Source organism: Sceloporus occidentalis, unplaced genomic scaffold, assembly GCF_023333645.1.
Source record: "Sceloporus occidentalis isolate IW3139 unplaced genomic scaffold, rSceOcc1.0.p SCAF_87, whole genome shotgun sequence".
Lineage (NCBI taxonomy): Eukaryota > Metazoa > Chordata > Lepidosauria > Squamata > Phrynosomatidae > Sceloporus > Sceloporus occidentalis.
The window spans coordinates 637978-659363 of NW_028317067.1; the positions used below are offsets into that span (position 1 = coordinate 637978).

General features: G+C 47.4%; 1 protein-coding gene across 1 annotated transcript in view; it reads left to right on the forward strand.

The window, feature by feature from the left end:
* Positions 1-501: 501 nt before the first annotated feature.
* LOC149284850 (IQ motif and SEC7 domain-containing protein 2-like) overlaps positions 502-21386 on the forward strand; it is a 68803-nt gene continuing 47918 nt past the window's right edge. The window contains exon 1 of the mRNA XM_089496022.1: positions 502-1004. Within this exon, the coding sequence (XP_089352148.1) occupies positions 502-1004 (503 nt within the window). The remainder of the gene's footprint in view (positions 1005-21386) is intronic.

Here is a 21386-nt window from a genome sequence, read left to right on the forward strand (position 1 = left end):
CTGGGTTGCTGAGGGGTGCTATTTAGGCCAGTGACATGAATGTGCTGCCCGGTAATAGGCTGCAGGACTCAGCCATCCGCAAAGCTCTAGCCACGTGCAGCTCGCCCCTGTCTACTATTTATTTTCTTTTTTTCCCCCGTGGCACGCCATTCACAAAGCATCATGGGAGTTGTAGTCCACAGCCACCAACTCATTCTCTACCCCCGCTGGTGTCATCTTTTGACAGCTATTTGGGGGCGGAGTACGGCTCTCCGCCTCTTAGACTTATGATTGGTTATAGTCTCCCAAGGCTCCCCACCATTGCTCAGCGATTGGCTGGGTTTTGGTAAGGCAGTGCGCGCCCCCGTTGGCCCCGGCTCCTCCCGCCTGTCAGTACGCAGTGACTCTGCAGCAGTCGCCGCGGTAGCAGTGTGCGCTCCGCCCCCGGCACCATGCCCGGCCGCCCAGCCTGAGCTAACCCCGCAGCACCGCTCTGCCGCAAGCCCCCTTCCCTTCACGGCGATGGAAGGGGGTGCTGGCCCGGGTCCCAACCCCGGCGGTCAGGAGTCCCCGAACCGAGCCGTGGAGTACCTGCTGGAGCTCAACAACATCATTGAGAGCCAGCAGAAGCTCCTGGAGACGCAGCGGCGCCGCATCGAGGAGCTGGAAGTACAGCTGGACCGGGTCAGCCAAGAGAACCGGGAGCTGAGAGAGAACCAGGCAGTCCGAGGGGACCGAGATCAGCACCGGCCTGATTACCGGGAACCTAGCGGAGGAGGCTGTGGGGGCTACGGGCATCACCATCACCCCCAGCACCATCATCACCACCCAGCGCCTCAGCAGCATCATCACAGGGCCGAGAACCAGCAGGGCTACCACGTCCAGGCTTACTCGACCCCACCTCACCATCACCGGGCACGGGACACCCGGGAGCGCTCTAACCGGGGAACCTCTCGCAGCTCCAGCCCAGGGGCCGGAGGGGGCCACAGTGCTACCAACAGCCCGGCCACCACCCTGCAGAGGAAGTGAGTATGTTCTGAATGACATACAGGTGACATGTGGGCAGGGACACCTGAAGCTCTTTGGTTGTTATGTCGTGATATAAGGCGATCGAATGCGATGGAGTTCAGTTGGGATATACTCCAATAGCTAAAACAAAACCTCTGAAATGGGGATGTTTGTGCATACTGGGGGTCTGCGACCAGTCTGTACTGGAATGCCTGGTCCATGTTATGTTTATGGGATACCTCGCCTATACCGGGGCATTTAACGGTGTGACCGGTCTATGTTCCAGTGCTTGATGGGGGTCCATCCTGTGTATGAGATGATCTGTCCGTCGGGGTATTTGGGGAGCACACGCTCTATACTGGTTGATGGGGGTCCATCCTGTATAAACGATGACCTGTCGTTGGGGTATTTAGGGAGCACACGTTCTATGTTGACAGACCCAGGTGAGATCTGTCACAGCCCACACAGATTTTGGCAGATTTCACGTTCTTGGCACTTCTTAAAGCCTCATAGAGCCGGTTCTGCACTCTCTGGCTCGGTAGGGTTAAAGGCGACTCGTCGTTTTGTATTTTAGCACTTTTTTTTGTTTTTTTTTGTTTTTTTGGTTTTTTTTAACCAAAAACCTGATTGCGTAAAAATTAAAAGGATTTGTGAAACCGATCCCTGAGTGAACTGTGCAGTTTATGAGGCTAAAGAACACGTTTTTATGACCGGTGTTCATGATCTTTGTGGCATTGATCTAATCGTGTGTTTAGAATGGCGTGATAAAAGTTAAGAGGTTATGTTGCTTTCGCATACCATAGCGGGACATCACCCGCTTCTGCCATTGGTCCGCCCCGTCCCTGCGGCACTCCGTGTGTCTTTAACAGGGAATGCCACAAGGCTGGCCATAACCCTAATGATAATAATAAAAAATGCTTTACCCTGCCCGACGGTAAGAACATTAACCCATTGCTCTCTGAGGGGGGGGCTGCATTGCACACCGTGGCACTGAAAGGGTTAATCAATACGCATACTGACTTATATCCGCTATTTTGACGTCGCTGGTTCTCCATATTGAACCCCCCCCCCTGCATTTAGCGATCATTCATAGTGACAAATTCGCGTTGCTCTTTGGGAGGCGGCGAGGGTCGGGGAGGAACGCATTACTCATTGCTGCATGCGGTGACGATGTGATGACTCGCTGTAGCAGAGAGGCTCTTGTGCATGCGTTGCTGTCGCACACCGCGGTCCTGATGCTGCGCTCTATAGTGATGGGATATACCGGCTTCCATCACATTGTTTATATCGGTTATGGTTTTTTTTGTTCCCTTTAAGGGGGGATTCCATTTACCCCAAAACATAATGCCCTGCAGTGGAACCCCCAGCATGGAGAATACATTCAAAGCCACCCATTATTCTTCCTCCAGGCCATCAATTAAGTAACCGGCCGTCCTCCATGGCTGCCCAAAACCATTGAATGGATGGCAGATGGAATCCATCACTAGTGTTCGGCTGTATTTGGCGTTCCGGCTTCTGCATGATGTCGGATCGTTAAATTAATCGGTTACGTTTAGTATTTCAAGCCGGCCCGGGGCTGCGGAGCGCAGCTGGGGATGAAGCCATGCAGTGGATCAGACTTGCCTGCGCTCCTACGTGTACAGGCCATAGTGCATGACTTAGGTGACCCGCGCCTTTCATCGCTTCGGAGGGACGTGGGCTGCAGCCGGGGTGTGGCAGCTTTGTGTTTGGAGGGGTTTTATTTTTGAGGATCTTTGTGAAGTCGGTACTGCTCCTGGGCTGCTTTGAACAGTCTGGGCCACTACCGGAAGCCTTTTTGTATGTATTTTAATAATAAATCAACACAAAGTGACTTTATTGACAAGGATTTGATGAAGCATTTGATCATGTCTGGATCCTTTCTGTGTTCCCATTATAGGCCCCCTATTCTATGTGGCCTCATTTTTGTATTGTATCTCAAGTATACTCCAATCTGCTATGTTAACGGCCCACCTGGCTGAGTGTCCTCATGGGCCAGATGATGCCGGTCCTCCCCTGACTGGCATCCCAGCTGTCGTGGACTACAACCCCCAGAATCCTCAGAACTTCCATAGCTGGAATATGAGGGACTGTCGAGGGGAATGACATCAGCCGGGATTCCCATATTCCTGTTTCCTTCTTAACCTTGGGGCTTGCCGTTCCTCCCTTTTATAACTCCAACACGCAGTTAATGATGCGGGGTAGAATTAGGGTGACGCTTCTCTATTTTAATTTGTTTTTGCCCCGGTTTTGAGAGAATATAATTCCACCCGAACACCATGAGAGTCAATGTTCCCTAAACCAAGCTGACAATTTATGTCATTTCCAGCTTTCCCTGCTAGACAATTGAAATAACCTGAATTCAGTGTAATTACGGGTCACGCCCTATACATATAACTTAAAATACGTCATTTTCGTAATATTCATTAAAATCATTAGTCTGCTAATGTGCTTTATGTTACCGTAATGATGTCAGCGCCCAATGAATATACTTTTTGGCCTGTTTCTGACATTTTTCAACTTCCTGATATTGTTATACATTGTGCAGGGCAAGCCCCGCGGAGTTCTGCTGCAGGAAGGGCTGTGCTGGCCCCGTGTGATGCACCTATGTACCCTACCTGGGAACTCGCAGGGATTGATCCAGCGCCTCCGGGTGAAGCCCTGCTTCCCTGGGTCTCCGGGTCGGTTTACTCTTTTCAGGCTGGGTGGGGCAGTGTCTTGCCACGCCCATTCCCCACCCAGTTCCCTCCCCTTCTGCCCACCAAAGGCTGTCTGGGGCGTTGCTTCACAAAGCCACCCCCCACCCAGGTCAGGAGGCATTATAATATTAAGGAAGCCTTTGCACGGGGCAGACATCATAGTGTACAAGTCTTGAATATTTTACCATCACTGTGCATTAAAGCCTTTGGGTGCTTTGGCTTCCTACAGAAGATTTAGATAAAAAGCAGATTATGTCACACAGCTCTCCCTCCAGGATCTCCTATATTAAGCTTTATATTGGAATTTATCATAAACAGTGTTTTTGGGAGAGGGTGGTAGAAAAGTGGAACAGCCTCCCATCAGAGGTGGTAGCAGCTAATACAGTAAGGGACACACGCATGGGCTTCTGAATCTAAGACAAGACTAGATAGGGACGGAAAGTTCTGTGTTTCAATAAATGTGTTTGATGACTCTCTGGATATTAAAGGGTTAACGTAACAGGTCGGCTAAAGGTTGGCGTCCTCCAAATGTGCTCTGAGATGATATGGAGGCGCTTGGCTTGCTGTCTCTGTCTGCTTTATTGCTGTCACCTCTCTGGCGCTCCGCCGTCACATCTCACTGCCCAAGTGTCAGTCAATGCCGTCTTCCGTGCCGTGGCAGAGAGGGTCTGCGTTCATTCAGACTTCGCCGGCTGTTGCCTCCTCTGTGCCCGCGCTGGCAGCAGCCGTGCCGTGAAATCCCCCTCGGACCAGTATTAGGCTTGTCATTCGGAATGACAAGTGTCGGAATTCTTCTGGCTGGTCTTGATTCGGGACAACGTCGTCCTGCGGCTGGAATCCCGAGACTTTAAATGTGTTAATCCAGCCATTGTACTCTCCGGCAGATTAAACCAGCGCTTGTGGCCCCCACAGGGACGAGACACGGATGCTGAGACGTAGGCTTTCATATACTGCCGTTATTCATCACTAATCAATTATATTGGATAGTCGTCTCCTTCTAATACAGATCAATGGTCCATCAACTATTAATAAGTTGCAGAGGATCATGGGAGTCGTAGTTCATTGCCAGGTGGTTACCTTGATGACAAAACATCTCACAGATGGACTGTAGGAATGGTGTTTGCAGCAAAACCGCCTTCTTCCTCTATGAGCTGGCATTTCTTCGTGCTGATTGGCTGCTTGAAGCTGTCAATCAGTAGCAGGAAAGCGCTCCCACTTAGATCAACGGGAGGACTTTACACATATGCGCTGGAGCTGATTGGAGGGAGTTCATCACGTGCACGCATCTCGTGCGGGGCATTTAGCTGGTGGGCAGGGGAAGGGGCAAATATATTTGGGGAGATTCTGCAGAGTCACCCCCCCCCAATACATTAGTTAAAGGGACCACATGGCAATTTAAAGGTACCACGCACTTACATGCTTAAAAGTGCATAGGAAGCCTGGAACATCGCTTTAAAGCCATGGAAGCTTACAAGGCCTTCACTCAATCCGTACCACTTCTTATAATGTAGAGTTTATTTCTAATTTAGACCGCATTTTCTTGAACTCAGTCCTAACGGATCCGTACTGTGACATTAATGGCTGGAGTTGGGATTTTTATCGCTGCTTCTCGTGGCTTTTTTGGATCATTCACGTTTTTTTTTCAGGCCAGATAAATTGTCATTTGTAGTCACTTCGTTTCGTTAAAGCTGTCGGATTAAGATCGCCTTCGTCGGTCTCGAAATCATGGACCTAACATGATCTGTGTGTCATAGATAGTGTTTCTTATTCCTGCTTTAGCCTGTAAACGTCTGTCTTAGTGGGACTTCATCACAAGTACCCTACGCACTCGGTGGCCAACAAACCGCAGAAGCCTGCCGAGTCCTTACCAAGTGGGCAGAATTCTGGATACGGATCAGTCTATAAGTAACGTCGGTGCCCTTCCCCTGCCATTGTGCATACGGACCCCCCCCCCCTCTGTTTGTCCCTCTCCCCTTTTATTCCTTCACACCCCCACACGTGTCCCGTCAGCCCTAACCCATCACTAAATTCCCTCTCCATCCCACGCAGGCTTCTTTCACTCCGGAGAAGTACTCCCGCTAGCGAGAGATTCACAATTTGTGCCGACAGACCCAGCCGTCGCAGAGATCTCCAGGTGCTGTATAGAACTGTCATGGCAACTGGCAATGCGGGGATGGAGCTGGCAACCGGTTACTGATCAGCCCTTCGCAAAACGAGGGGGGGGGGGTAAAGCGTACGAGCACAGTAGGGGTTAAAGGGCTGAATACGGAGATAAGAAATCAGTAGCCCCCAATGGGCCATGAAATAAAAAAAAAAATGTCACATGGCCGGATCGCCTGAGAGAGGATTCTATGAATGACGGCAGATAAGAAGGCCATAATCTAAGACTGAAGGATCAGAGGTTTAGATATCGTTTAAATATGTTCTACTTTTATAGAGGGTGTGGTAGATAAGTGGAACAGCCTCCAATCAGAAGTGGTAGAGGGTAATACAGTGAGGGAGTGTAAACATGCATGGGATAGGCATGCGGCTCCTGAAACTAAGACGAGACCAGCGAATGATTAAGGTTTGAGTCTTTACAGCGGGAGAAACGGGGAACTAGACGGGGGGCCGAATGGGGCCGATCTGCGCGTTCTTCATGCTGTGAAGATGCGAACCTTCGTCAGATTGCGTTTATGGAAAGTCTGGAAACCTAAGCTTGCCGTTGATCTTGAGACTCTGTTGGTTCCCCCGCCAGGCTTGAAGTATGTCGGCTGGCTGTACGGCATCGGGGCTGATCTTTAACCCAGCGGGAGCTGCCATGCCCTGGCGTTTTATTTTTAAGGTGTCGCTGTTTGCAGTCGGTGGGGATCGTGCGATTTTTCGGCACAGACCCCAGTAGTAGCGGCTCCCACCTGGTGATGTGTTGAAGCTGACTACTGAAGAGGTAATGTAGGTGGCTGCCCCTGCCCTGCTGCCCCTGCCCCTCTGCCCCACTTTTAGGGTTACGCCGGTTGGTTGTTGCCGGGATATACGGCGCTGATTCACTATATAGCGCCGGGTTATGGACGGACATCGTCGTGCTGGAGATCTTTCCTCCGTTACGTGTGCCGACCCTGCAGGATACTTTATCGACCAGGAGCAGCGCATGCACTGCATACATACCATGCGTATTCATTATCATACCTCCCAAGTGTCCCTGTTGAAGAAAGACAGTCCCTGATTGGGAGAGCATCGCAGTGTTCGACAGTCCTAAATCCACAATAATGTGTATAGAAACCCACAAAATGAAATAAAGTAAAATACCTGATATATAACGTTTTATGCTTTATAATGGGCAGGGCTGGTTGGGGTCCCAGGTGTGGGGTAAATCTTATTGGCGTGGCTGGGAGCGGCCCTTTCCGGCTCCATTCACTCATTTATGATCGGTGAAGCGATCTTCATTTGTTCTACTAATCGCTGAAGAAAAAAAAGTTGTGACCGTCCTTCTGAATTTCTGGACTCCAGCCTTTAGAAAATAAAATGATCATGTGCGTTCTCCATGAAGGGGCCGTTTAGGGCTCCGTCGGGGGCTTTCTGATAATCTGTGTTTAGTGGATCGTGGCTGGGTATCCGCGTGCCCGGGGCTTGCACTCGGGGTCAGGATTGATCTGTTGGCCCTTGCCCTTAACACCATTTTATGGAAGTCTAAATCCGCCATGTTGGGGGAGTGGCTTAGGCTGTCGGTGTGTCGGCCAGCGGCATAATTGCACTTGGCCATATACCATACCTCCCAACAGTCCTGTTTTTTCACAAGACTGTCCCGATTTACATCATTGTCACATGGTAGCTACTTAGATAAGTAGGAGGGTGATACCTATGCCCTCCATCCAATCGATTTCTGTGGTCATCGGTGTCGACGAGGGCGTTTCAGAGAGGGTGGGGACATCAGAAAACGGGGAGAAGTTCTGAATCGTAGGGGTCTCGCTCGATTGTGTGTTTAAGTTGTGCAGCGTTGAGTACGCAGAGTCTTGTAAACCCGTTCTCGTTTATGATGCCGCTGCGTTCCGGGGAGATCACGCGGGGAAACCTCCTCGTACCGGCCGTCTGGTGGGCACCATCTGTTTGTCGTGTTGGTGTGATTAGGCCGTGGGCACGGTCTGTGATCCGCGTGTGCTCAGGTGTGCGGCACGAGCTCACGTGGCGCAGAGAGGCTGCCGTACGACAGACTGATTCACAGAAATGCACAGGGGCAGCTTTCCTCGTGTAACTAGACCCAGCGTACAGCTGCCGAGAAGCTAGGTGGCCGACAAATGACACAAAAAACGTACCTGCCAACTTACCGCACACCGATCGACCAGGCTGGAGCGGCAGCTTCTCCTAAAAGTATTATTTTTTTTACAAGTTTAAGAATTTGCTTCAAAGTTACGTAACGCGACAATCCTGATTGGATGAATAATTTAATAGAAGTAACGCGGCGTAATCAATAATGGTCCAGCCTCTGCTGATGCCGGAATATTCTAACGTGACGTTCTGCTCAATAATCCGTTTGCGGGATGTATATTTTTGGTGTGTGTGTCCATAGCGGTGGCTGCAGATGTTCACTAAAGTGGTCTAGTGGAGGACGAGTCCTGCTAACGGTGTAATATGTAATTTTGATATGTAATTTTAATTAAGAATGAATAAACATTAAATTATATCTACCAGATATTTGCTGGTCTGGTGCCGATCAGAGGGAGGTTCGAAAAAACATTCCGAGGTCCTAAAAACGTCGGGGGATGGAAGACGGACAGAGGGATTTGGGTGCTAAGGAGACTTTCTCTCTGTCTTGTGAGGGAATGGTTTTGGGAGCGGCTAGCCATGTAGTGGGTGGGGATATCGTTAAATACTTGAGGAGTGGGTGGGTACTGGGCGTGGCTAAATGCCATTGCCTGCCCAAGAGAAGGAGAAGAGTGACCCGGAGTGCCGGGGAAGCAATGCTTCCACCAGAGACTCCAAGCGAAACCTTGAGAGTTCCCAGTAAGGCTTTTTATCCCACTTTTGGGGGTGGAGGGGGCCACTCGCTAATCTAGCCACGCTGTCAACTCGGGTGTCTCAATTTTGGGGGGTCTCAAAGACACACGAGCCGCAGTAATATTGAAATGGTTTATGAGAGATTAACGTGTACTCTTGCTAGCGCTGTCGCTCCGCCGCTGTCTCGTTGAGATTTCCGGGTGGTCCGCAGTGGTCCTGTCGCACACGTACAGAAAACGCACAAACCGCGGCTAAAGGAAAAATAACCACGAGAAGCCTGTTATTTAACATGTTTACCGGCTCTTTAAAAGGAACTTGGACACGTGAACCCCTGCTATGCGTGTTATCCTACTCTCCAGGGAAAAAAAAAAGGAGAAAATCCTGGAGTTTGGTGAAATTCAGCACATTCCAGGGCTCTGACTCAAATCTCCTCCTGCTTATTTTTCTGAGATTATTTACATGTTTAGCGAGCTGATTTTAGGCTCAGACCTGCAATAATCCCCTATTTGGCCCGCAGGTTATTAATCCATTTCTAGATCTCCTGGCGGGAACGAGGTTAAAACGGGGGAAGGGGTTTAATGCTATTCTATTTGCGTAAAATCAGTACCGAGATTTTTCCCCTCGATTGATTTCGATGTAGGGAATGTCCTGGAACCAGCAGGGCAAATGCAGTTAAAGGGCCACTCCAGCCGTCCCTTTAAATTGCATGGAGGGGATTCCGCAGACCACCTACCCGCTATGTTCCGTGCAGGACATGTGATCGTCCCGGGGGGGCGGGGGTGTCTAACATTAACCCCCTGAGCATACGGTTTTTTGGTGTGTTTTTTTAGGGACATTATACCGTCTCTTTAAAGCGAGCTCCACCCCACCCCCACACACCCAGTGTGTTTTGAAGCAGGCCTCGGACATCCTGGTTTGATTGTTTTTCCTCCCCTCCATCCTGTTCCGAGTAAGAGGCCTTGCTGTTCTGTGACGGCGCCGGCGTAAGATCAGATCTGCTTTATCGATGGCGGGAGGGAACGTCGCACCTCTCCCGTACCCTGCAGACTGCCAAGTGGTAATGAGTGATATTCACAAGGCTGGCACGTTGAACGGCTCCTTGCATCGCCGGTCTGCGTTTCTCTGCAGCGTTAATAAACTCCCGAAGTAAACAGGTGTTCTTGGCAGACGCCGCTGCCGCCGATCACGCGCTCCCACGTATACCAATAAAACATTGGCACGGGACTTGTTCGACAGAATTAAGTCTCACGGCGTAACCCACACAGAACGACCAACGTTACAAAGGTTATTGACTCATGTCGTGTAATGGAATTATAATTTTGGGGCAGAATGGTTGAACTTTTTATTATTATTATTATTATTATTTAGTTGAGTGCTGTCATCCTGAAGGACCTGTCCTCTCCTGTACATCTGCCCTGGAGTTGTCATGCCATGCATAGACTCCATTTTTAAATAGATACTTGCTGATGGCCACTTGGCCAGATCTCGGTCACGTCCACGTTGTCCATCCATGGAGTTGCCTTTTGCTCCGTCACTGCAAGGAGACCATGACGGCTAACGTTATACTGATTAGGACCATCGTTCCCTGCATGCCCTCCCACAAAATCCTAAAGAAATATTTATTTCGAGATGGTGTTTCATTGGTCAGGGTCAACTCATCCGCAAGTTAAAATAGATTTCTAAGAATCGGGTATTTAAACATGGGCTGATAGAACCTCATCTCACAAAAAATAAGTGTCTGAATGAAGGAGATAAAGAGCACATTAGGAAGGGGCACAGTAATAAATCAGCGAGCGCTGTCAGGGTCTCAGGTGCTCCTCAGGTTTTGTAGCCAGGCATGTAAAGAAAATGAGTTTTTTTGTAGGAGGTTGAGTTTCTTTAATCTGCATTTTTTAAAAGCCGGGAGAATAAGTATATTGAGTGGGAGAGGTTTGATGGAGGGTTCTTTCATGTCTCGAGACGCCCTGTAGGTATGATCAGTGGAACACTGGAGGACTTGTGAATGAGAGATTATTGTTGGTTCTTGACCCTGAGAAGTTGTCTCAGATCCCAGGCTTTGCGTTGGCCCGTCCCCTCCATTAACCTCAGCTTGAAGATCAGGATCTGTTCTCACCGGGAGCCCCCAGTGCGTCTCCACCGGGTCCCTGTCTGTAAATTGATAACAATGGGCCAAAATATCTTCGAGCGTCTGAAAATCTTGTGTTGATTGCGGTTCTTGACTGTTTACGTTGCAGTTTTCCGCCTAAAAGCATTTCCTTAGGTTTATGGTTGGTTTTTATTGTGGCCATAACTCATTTTGCTTTTGTGTAATCAAGCTTACTTGGCTCTCGCACAAATAACTTAAGTAAACTTTGCTCTGCTTTTTGGAAGGGAATACTGGTTGCCAAGATTGACCAAACAGAACGTGTTCAGTAGAGGTGCTTCAGACCAGGACTCCTAAGAACATGCATCGTTAACGCAAAGGAATTTGCACTTCTTTGTCGCTGACATAAACCGGAAACTTTACTGTAAAGTATTTTTGATGTATACGTTTGCAGTCATTTTACTTCTAGAATGTTTAGATCAAAACAGTTTGCACCACCTGCCACGATCCTACCGTTTCCGAAGCCGGGGGGGGGGGGAGCCGGATCCAGCGTACACTTATTGTGACAATCGTTAAGTTGCAGTTAACATTAACGATGACTTCGATCGTTGGAGATTGCGCTCTAGAATATGTAAACTTGGGAGATTACAGCTGGCCACGTTAACTAATTCCTGCGGTCGTGTGCACATGTAATGTGGGAAACCGCCATGGATGTAGTTGAATCACACGTGGTTCTATGTGCCATGTAACTTGTCTTGTGTGCGTGGACACGTGTGTGCCGTATTCTAGATTCTGTTTGGTATTCTCCTAGCCCTTTTCAGAGTGTTTGCCGCTCAGACGCTCTTGATCTAGTGAAGCAAGCGGTGGTTCACTCATGTATCACTCTGTCTAATACTCTGGGATACCTTTGCGGTACTTGTGTGTTATCCGCACCTATAACTCCAGCTTCACAGGTTCTTTCTACAACCTCAAACATACCCACATTTACATACACACTACCGCTCAGGAGATAGGGGTCGCTTGGCTGTTTTCATGGGAAAGCAAGGACATTTCTGGCTGTAACAAAATTGCAAAAAGAGTTTGTAGCGATCAATTAGCCTTTTAAACTTAAACTCTTACATCGAATACAGCGAATACATTGCCATTGGAACACAGGAGTGATGGGAGTGATAAAGGGCCATTGGAACACAGGAGTGATGGGACTGATAAAGGGCCATTGGAACACAGGAGTGATGGGATTGATAAAGGGCCATTGGAACACGGGAGTGATGGGAGTGATAAAGGGCCATTTGGGACACGGGAGTGATAAAGGGCCATTGGGACACGGGAGTGATAAAGGGCCATTGGGACACGGGAGTGATAAAGGGCCATTGGGACACGGGAGTGATGGGAGTGATAAAGGGCCATTGGAACACAGGGGTGATGGGAGTGATAAAGGGCCATTGGAACACGGGAGTGATGGGAGTGATAAAGGGCCATTGGAACACGGGAGTGATGGGAGTGATAAAGGGCCATTGGGACACGGGAGTGATGGGAGTGATAAAGGGCCATTGGAACACAGGAGTGATGGGAGTGATAAAGGGCCATTGGAACACGGGAGTGATGGGAGTGATAAAGGGCCATTGGGACACGGGAGTGATAAAGGGCCATTGGGACACAGGAGTGATGGGAGTGATAAAGGGCCATTGGAACACAGGGGTGATGGGAGTGGTAAAGGGCCATTGGAACACGGGAGTGATGGGAGTGATAAAGGGCCATTGGGACACGGGAGTGATAAAGGGCCATTGGGAACAGGAGTGATGGGAGTGATAAAGGGCCATTGGGACACAGGAGTGATGGGAGTGATAAAGGGCCATTGGAACACAGGAGTGATGGGAGTGATAAAGGGCCATTGGAACACGGGAGTGATAAAGGGCCATTGGGACACGGGAGTGATAAAGGGCCATTGGGACACAGGAGTGATGGGAGTGATAAAGGGCTATTGGGACACAGGAGTGATGGGAGTGATAAAGGGCCATTGAAACACAGGAGTGATGGGAGCGATAAAGGGCCATTGGGACACAGGCGCCGACAGCCCAATTCCATCTTATTCCTCCGTATGACCCTGAGCTTCCTATGATAATCTGTTCTTTTATTTAGTGTACGATGGAATATTTTTATTTAGAGCAGTTCTGGCCTTATTACCATGGTGACGAATGGAATGTTCTGCTGATTGGACCCCTCATTTGTTGTCGTAGTAATAAGAACACTTTTCATACTTTGGGCCTGAACTGGTCCGGTATTTATTGCCCCCCTATATGTTAGATGCCCCACACCCCTAGACGTTATTTGATAAATGTGTGTTTTTCAGTAACACGCGTGGATTTGGCTGCTGCGTTGGTTCTGAGCAGGAGCCGCGCGGTTTCCGGAGACCCGAGAACGTGGCCTCATGGCTTCCAGACTCGGCGTATGTCCGTTCCAGAGAGAAATCTCTCCTCTTCCTGAGCCGTCATCGGCCAGAAATATAGCTCGCTGACCGATAACTGCTCGAGTTCCAGCGAGGTGGAGATAATGCGCATTCCTCGTGGGCTTCCATGGCTCGCTTGCCTCGTTTCTGTGCCCCCCGCCGGTACAAAATGTGTAAATTCTTGTTTTGCTTTAATTTGAACTTTTAGTATGCATTCTTTACCTGCAAGGGAAGAACGCTTACCTACGGAAGGCATTCGAGCCCCGTTGGAGCCCCATAAAATCAATGGGAGAGCCTTCTGCGCATGTACACTCGTCTAGACTCCCTGGAAATATCACGGAAGATGCACAGAATGAACATGAAATACTTTCAATTTGAATGCAGAACACGATAATATAAATATGCGTATGATGGCTGGGACTTTACCGGCTACCTGGAGCCTTCCCTTCCGGGACACGGCCAGGGCTGCACACTGACGTCGGTGGGCGGTCCCGATGACGGCAGCGGGAAACACCCCCATTTAAAGGAAAAAATGGGCGGGGAGCGGGGCGTGTCAAGACCCCGCTCCCGCGACCCAGAGAACCGGAGGAGCAGCGCTCACCCGGCAATCTCCGTGTCAAACCATAATTTATATGCCAGCGGTAAAATCTAAATAGCCGCAGGTCCCCTGTTTTGTTGCTGGGGCTGTTATCATCATGGCAACATCGTAACATACAATGTTTTCACAAAAAAAGTTAATAATTGTTAAATGATTTAAAAAAACATTTAAGTCGGGCCAGTTACTAATGTTTTCAGGAAGAAGCCCGCTCCGGCGGAAAAAAGCCCCTTGGTGGTAGACTCTTTTTTTTATATTTTTTTTATTATTTTTATATTTGCCGGACACGTATGAATCTTTATTTTGGGTATAATTTCCATTTAAGGGATTGCGCTGCACGGGGGAAGCTTATTTCAGCGCAGCTCGTTGGAACGTGAGAGCAGAAGGTCTGGGAGGAATATGGTAATGTTTACTGGGGTTAAAGTCACGGAACGTATTAGCGGAGAAGAGTATTTAATAATAAACGCTGAACGCTTTAATCCCAGAGCTGCGCTGCCGGTACCCTGTTCTCTGTACCTGCATCACACTGGGTTTAACCTTTGCTGAGGCATACCTCCCAAGTGTCCCTGTGTAGGAAGGACTGTTCCTCTTTTGAACCCTAGTCCTTCTGCGCTTCTTTATGTTCCCCTGATGAAATCCCGGGAGGGATGTAACTGCACCACGGCTTACGCTAATGAGCCGCCAAAATAATTATCCTCAAATTGTTGCGCATGCGTTGCAGTGCGGATGGTTATCTATGGCAGAGGACCGATGCTGTGGAATTTGTATGGGAATAAATAATACCCACCCTTTCCCGGCGTATCTTTCAAATCGGGATTTGCTAAATAGATGTTTTCACAGCTGAATTAATATTTGGCAACCTTTGGACGTCTTTCCAAAAGGATAGAATATTTTTTAAGGAAGGGGCCCTGTTAATTATTATAATCAAAAAAACATTGCGTCATCATTTATTCCCCCGTAGACTTCAATAGAATGAGAAGACCCTGCGTCCTTAAAGTGTAGAGTTTGGAAACTATAGTGGATTCGTTATCCTATAGAACTTTATACTTTGGCTGAGCATTGATGATCTCCTGATGATCTTCATGCTGACGCACCAGCAGGGCTGTATTCTATAAAACAACAAAAGTATGGCACCTATACATGACCCTGGACCTTACCAGCCCGTTCATAAGCATTGCAAAGACTTTATATGAATTTTGAAGGGTATAGGTTAACTTATTAGTTCCCTTCTTGACAAAATGGTAATGGTGCTTTGGTTTCTACCCACGATGAGTGTCGTTGGCATTGCCACCAAGCCTTATTTCTTTGTAGTCCGTGGTAGCAGCCTTGCTCTTTACATACGCTTTGTGATGCCCGCTTCTTTGATAACATCGGCATTCAATGGCAGGTAAGTATCCTGTGTTATGCCTGTAAACGTGAATAAAGGTGACTTTTTGTTCCCCAATGCGTTTGTCTGCTGTCAAGTAATGGTCTTCATCAGAACCGTCTGGTTGCCAGAATTAAGGGAGCAGTAGAATGTTTGTGATGGATAATTAAAGGGTAATATTTGAAGATCCTTTACAAAGTTCCCAAAGGTGATCTTTGTGATTTGGGGGGGAACCCACAACAAATACCCTTCTTCATCCTCAAGGCCTCAAATCGGTGAATATCGAGGCTCCTGCACCAAAATATTACTGTGTTCGTGTACATCTGTGTATATCTATATGTAAAACACAGTACGTGACTGCAAGATATTTAGATGTTGCATAGTAGGGACCCTTTAACCGTCCCAGCTCTAGAGTAATGGTATTGCGTTGGTTACACCACTGACTCTGAAAGAGTTAATTTCACCTTGAGTAATATTTGCATAGATATACAGCGATCGCCTGGGGTATAAGGGGTTAAGGCTTGTTCCGTAGCCGTTAATTTGGTAAAAATCCTGCGCTCCTTTCGGACTTTCTGGAGTGCCAAGCAGTGACTCACCCGCTCCAGCATTTATTTATATCGCGCTGAGCTTACCGCTGCCGTTATCGGCACGTTTGCCAAGTACGAGCAAAGCGCCGGGAGGTCTGCACAACCTCCGGTGTCCACCGGCTAAAGCCGATTGCTGTGCGGTCACCTGCTAAGTGTGGATACGGCACCTCCGGGGCGTGAAGAAAATGAACACCGTGAATGTATTTATTGGTTTATGCTTAGAACACAAAGCAGAGAGTGAGAAAAAAAACCTTTGGTACTTATGATGGAAACAGGATGATCGGAGGTATGAACTGTACAGATAATTCTACATTCTAGAAGGAACATGTCTATGGAGAGCGGTTTAAATAGAGCACAAGCAGGGTTTATTTACCGTAGGGTGAGATGAAACCCCGGTGAGCGTCTACGAGAGGGTCCAAGCTGAGCCTTCGTGGTCGGCAGCTAAATTGAGATTTAAAAGTTGGGGTGTGTTATTTAGGCCTACATTTAAAGGTTGGTTGTCTATTTGGTACAGCTGTTTGGTCGGAGTTCTTTGCAGCAACGTTCATAATATTCTCCATAAATGTAAACTTGTCGCAGAAGAAATACTATTTTTATTTAATGAGAAGAGAGGCAACGGTTATCTATCTGTAATAAATGCATCCAACCATGATTGGAAGGTCACTGGACAAAAGACAGTTTGAGGATGACGCTAGTTGTAGTTCCACAAGATCTGCTGAGACATCTGTCCATCCTTAAGACTCAAATCCCTAGGAGGTCGGGATGTTTGGTGGGTATGAGGGTATCGCAGGGTTCTACAGCCCTAAAAATTGGGCGAGCCAGGTGGTCTTGTGGTGCCAGATCTCAGAAAAGGGTTGTCGGGCTATGCTAAGCTAGATTAGCCCAACACATAAGGAAAGTACACGTGTGTGCGTGTGTGTGTGAGGACCTCAAAATTAAGAGGAACATTCTGAGCTCTCAGCCGTCCGCTCTCGGCGAGGCCGGTGTTGGGCTTCAGCTCCAGTTGTACTAAACGCCATGATATATATATATATAAGGCGAATAAATGTATTTAAACTTGGCAGATACACTACATTCTTTTCTTGTGACTTAGATGCATAAACGGCTATCAATAGGATACAAAGTTACATAAAAGTTTTGCCAAAGCCCCGCCCCTAACCACACCCCATAAAGCAAAAGTGTCCTTTTTCGCTCAGTTGAAATGTAGGCACGTACCCAATCGTGTCCTCTCCTGAAGAGCACGATGACCCCGGCCATCTATTCATATTCATGCGTCGGGGTAAATATGTAAATGCCATGTTCTGGTTTATCGGTTATGAACCCGGTAGACGAGGTTTGTTTAGTGTTAAGCGGGTAAAATAACGGCTTTGCTGTACCGAGCAGATGCCTGCGCTGCCGGTGGGCTGCGGTCATTAGCGAACCTCGCTGGGCATCGTCTTCTCCCATCCGCTTTACCTGCGCCCTGCCTGTAAAGAGCAGATGTCCGGTGGCACCGCAGTAACCGGCAGCGCGATCGAGAAGCCTTCAGGAGATCTGGCAAAACGGGCATCTGTTCTGCTTCCACGCCAGCCTGTCTGTTCAAGAGCTTGGGAGGATGCCACAGGGCAGAAAGAGAACTCCTTGAGGAAAGTCACTCGCGCAGCCCTTCCAGTCCCTGTGTTTATAGAACGGAGCCATTCACTTGTAATTACCTCGGGTTTAACTGTTTGAATGCCAGGGGCTTTCAGCGGGTTGCTTATTCTCTAACACCTGGGTTTTAAAGCTGCCAGATACAGAAATGGATGAACGACTAAACAAACGCAGAGGCCGTTTGTACCCCTGCCTAATGCTCTTTAGTCTTATGGACGCCAGCTTTAGGCAAAACTGTTTGGGGGGGGGGCGCACATTAAAGAGGCAGCCGTACCCTCATCGTATGTTCACGGATCCGTGACGCACACACTGATCTGTACTATTTGAAGGAGAAATATAGATTGAGGAGTAAGCCCTGAGGCTCCTTCTTCACGCTAACCGCATGAGAACATGTTACACGGACCTACAGCGCAAAAGCGGACGAGCCATCTTTATCCCTTTAAGTGTGTAGCTTAGCCTCAATTATACCGTGTATGCGATTAAATATTTTAGGGACTATGAAAAATTATTGGTATTCTGCAATTGTGACAATTTGTAACAGACATTTATTTATTTATTTATTTTTTCAAATTTTTTTTAATGCGTATAAAAACATTAAATCGAAAAACAGTTACATATCAATATTTTACATTCTTATTTCCACCTGTGTGTGTGTGTATATATATATATATATATATATATATATATATATATATATATTTCCACCTGTGTATATATATATATATATATATATATAAGTGTAGAGGACTCTTAACATGTACAAACTGGTTAATAGTCTTTTTAATACATAATCTAAACGCGGGACCGTTAAGAACACGTGCCAGACATCACTATGGAGACCGGGGCAACTTAGCCGTAACAACGAAATACTCCGTTTTTTGATACTTTGGGTATGAAGCACAAACGACGCATTTTTTATTTTTTTTTGCAGAGCCGTAGCAGTTCTTTGTGAATCTTGAATTTAAATTGCTACCTTTTTTTTCGTTTTCCGACTTGACCTCCTTTGGAACTTTGTTGTGCACGGAACGAGTTCACGCGGTGATCCGCGAGGCTCTAGACCAAGAAATTATCTTGTAATTAAATAATTTCTCCTCCCCGAGAAACCAAATGTATTTGTTCTGGTAATGAGGCGGCTCGTCTCCGCTGGGCTTGGCATGTGCCACACCGAATGCCCTCTGTTAGTGTGAGTGATTAATTTACCACGGCTTTCAGCTCTACAGAATACCCCCTCCGGGGGAAAAAACAAAAAAAAAACGGTATTCCTATATTAGTTGTTTGCCTATCCGATGTGCCGCCGGTAACCAGGGCTGCTCGGAGACAGCCTCCATTAGGCTTGGTCTATGTGGCCCTTCTTGATGGGATTTGGGATCTCGCCTTCTGCACATACCATGGGAACGGTCATCGTAACGTCCTGTCCTCGGGATCTCCATAATTAATCCGCCCCGTTATGTTATCTCTACCTTGTTGTTAAGCTACCGCTTCTCCTTGGTGGCTTCCTTCGTAAAGGTGGGTGGATAGGCGCTCTAGGACGGGGGATTGACACCGATTCGCATAACATAAAATACTTCCTTTCCAAAAAAAATTCTCCAGAACGGAGAACATTGATCGACAAACCAAGAGCACACGCTATAGGGGGTCTTAAAAAAAAAAAAAAAGTAAGAGTTCTGACGATATGAATGAATGTATGTCTGTATATAAGAGTTGGAAAATGTATGCGGCGTTAAAGCCTTACAGAGCAGGTAATGACTCAGATCCACGTCTACAGGCGTATGCAGATACGGCTCCCACACTCTGATTCATTGCATGTTAATTTTTGACAGGAATGCAGAGCTCAACATTTGGCTAAACAGGTTTCATTAGAGGGGCCGGCGATCTCGATCGCTACCCGGATTCCTGTATGTACAGGCGGTTGGTGTCCTACCAGCAGGTAGTCACGGTGCAAGGCTGCACGCTCAGGTGAGGCCACTAGCGTAAGGTGGCCATTTAAAGCCTCATTCATCTCTGGTACTGGGGGGTCTATATGTCTATATGTTTCTTAGTACACATAGAGCGACGAGACATGACTGCCAATGATCATACCTGGCAACCGGAGCGCCCTCCTCGGGGGACGCGAGTAGGGGGCTCCACTGATGTTGCGGGTGGTCCCGCTGACGTCATTGGGTGGTGCTGCTGGCATCGCGGGACACTTTTAATGGGGAAACCGGTGGGGAGTGGGGCTTCCCGCGACCTGGAGTTTCCCCTTAGTGACCTTGGGAAGCGGCGTTGCCCAGGTATGCCGATGATTGTTGGTTCCGTATAATAATACTCACCAGGGTTTAAGGAAGAATTGGGGTACATGCAGTCAGCAGAGGTTGGGTTGTACAGCCCCAGAGTTGTAAATCATTTTATAACCTTGTGCCCAAAGCCTGACCACTTTTTATTGTGTTATGGTTTTATTTATCATTGAAATTCTAAATGTAACAAAGTTTTTTTTATTTTTTTGTTTGCTACTCTTAGACCTCCAACAAATTTTCGTCCTTGGCTTTCTTATATTTATATCCTTATAAGTATCGATATATTGTTATCGAGTGTACTCTCAGTGAAGAGATACTCTTAACAACACACAAGCCACTCACCCTCTAGTTTTTGACTATAGTTTTTTTTTTTTTGGTCCTTGCTCCACAATCCCCTACCCCTGCTCCCCATTAAAATATCACTTTGTCCCGTTGACCATACTATGTGAACTAAACAATACCCTGCGTGACTGCGTGTGTGTGTGTATGGTGTGTGTATAAGGTTAAATACCTAGAAAGAACACCCAATAGTGCTTACAATCTGGGGAAAAAGACTTGGAATAAGGGACTGGAAATCCTTGCATACAGATACTGTCCGCACCTTCCCAAAGATACAAGAGAGCAAAATGAATAATAAAAACTTTGTAATAAAGAAATTACCCTAGCTGCTGGAATTTGCGTCCTACTCTGGCCACCTCTTATTCTTTGTTTTATTATTAAATAACTCTTTGTATGGCAAAGAGTTTAAATTCAAATAAAAATGTAGGCCGAGTAGACCAAAAAGGGACTCGTCTTTCCCCAAATCCAATATCTCATGGCTGTGTACCCTGAACAAAGCAATAGTAAATGCAGAACGTATGTATTCGAAAAGCACCTTAACCCCTTAAGGACAATGGGCGGTCCCTAAACCCATTGAAAACAATGCATTTTGTCATTAAGGGGTTAAGGGTACACTATGGGGGCAGCCATCTTTATTTCTTTAACCTTAAGCATGGGTCATAACGTTTTCATTTTCTAAAAATGAAGTTCCTATAGAATAATGTGCTTATAAGCAGAGCCTATTGTTTTGTTCTGCATCATTTTTGTATATACTTACTTTATCAGATTACATGATCCGAACTGTTAAATAATTCAGTTTCCTTAGTAACCCACGGAGATCTAGCATTTCACGTAATCTCAAATACTCTACTCGTCATTAGTATGTGCAGACTCTGCGGAGTATTGGATCATTCTATTACAGGAAAGCATTTTATTATTACTTATTGATTTATGTAGCGCCATCATATTTCACTTGGATGTTCGATGGGTATTGGCTACCGCGCATGGGTACAGGAATTCCGGGCATCACCAAAACTGGTAAAGTTTGGAAATTTAATGTCAATCTCTCATCCGCTGCCTTTCTTCAGTGGATTAGCACATACAGACGATCCCGCACCAGGTCACGTATTACATGGGCAATGGTGTGCCATGCCACCATGTTCTCACCAAGCGATATCATTCGTATTGCGACCAACTGCAGGAGCATAAGTCGTGGTCAGGACTGTTGGCAGCTATGGCCTTCGCACTCTTTTATCGTCGCGCCTTGTGTGTCCAAACAGCCTGTCCCTGTGAGCCTTTCGAGTCCCGCTTTATACCCTGTTCAGATTGTGTTCCTATAGCATGTTTTGGCTTTGCAGAGAGCCTGTTTCAGACTCATGCTGGAGTCTCTTCCAGGCTGCTGCTCCCATCCTGT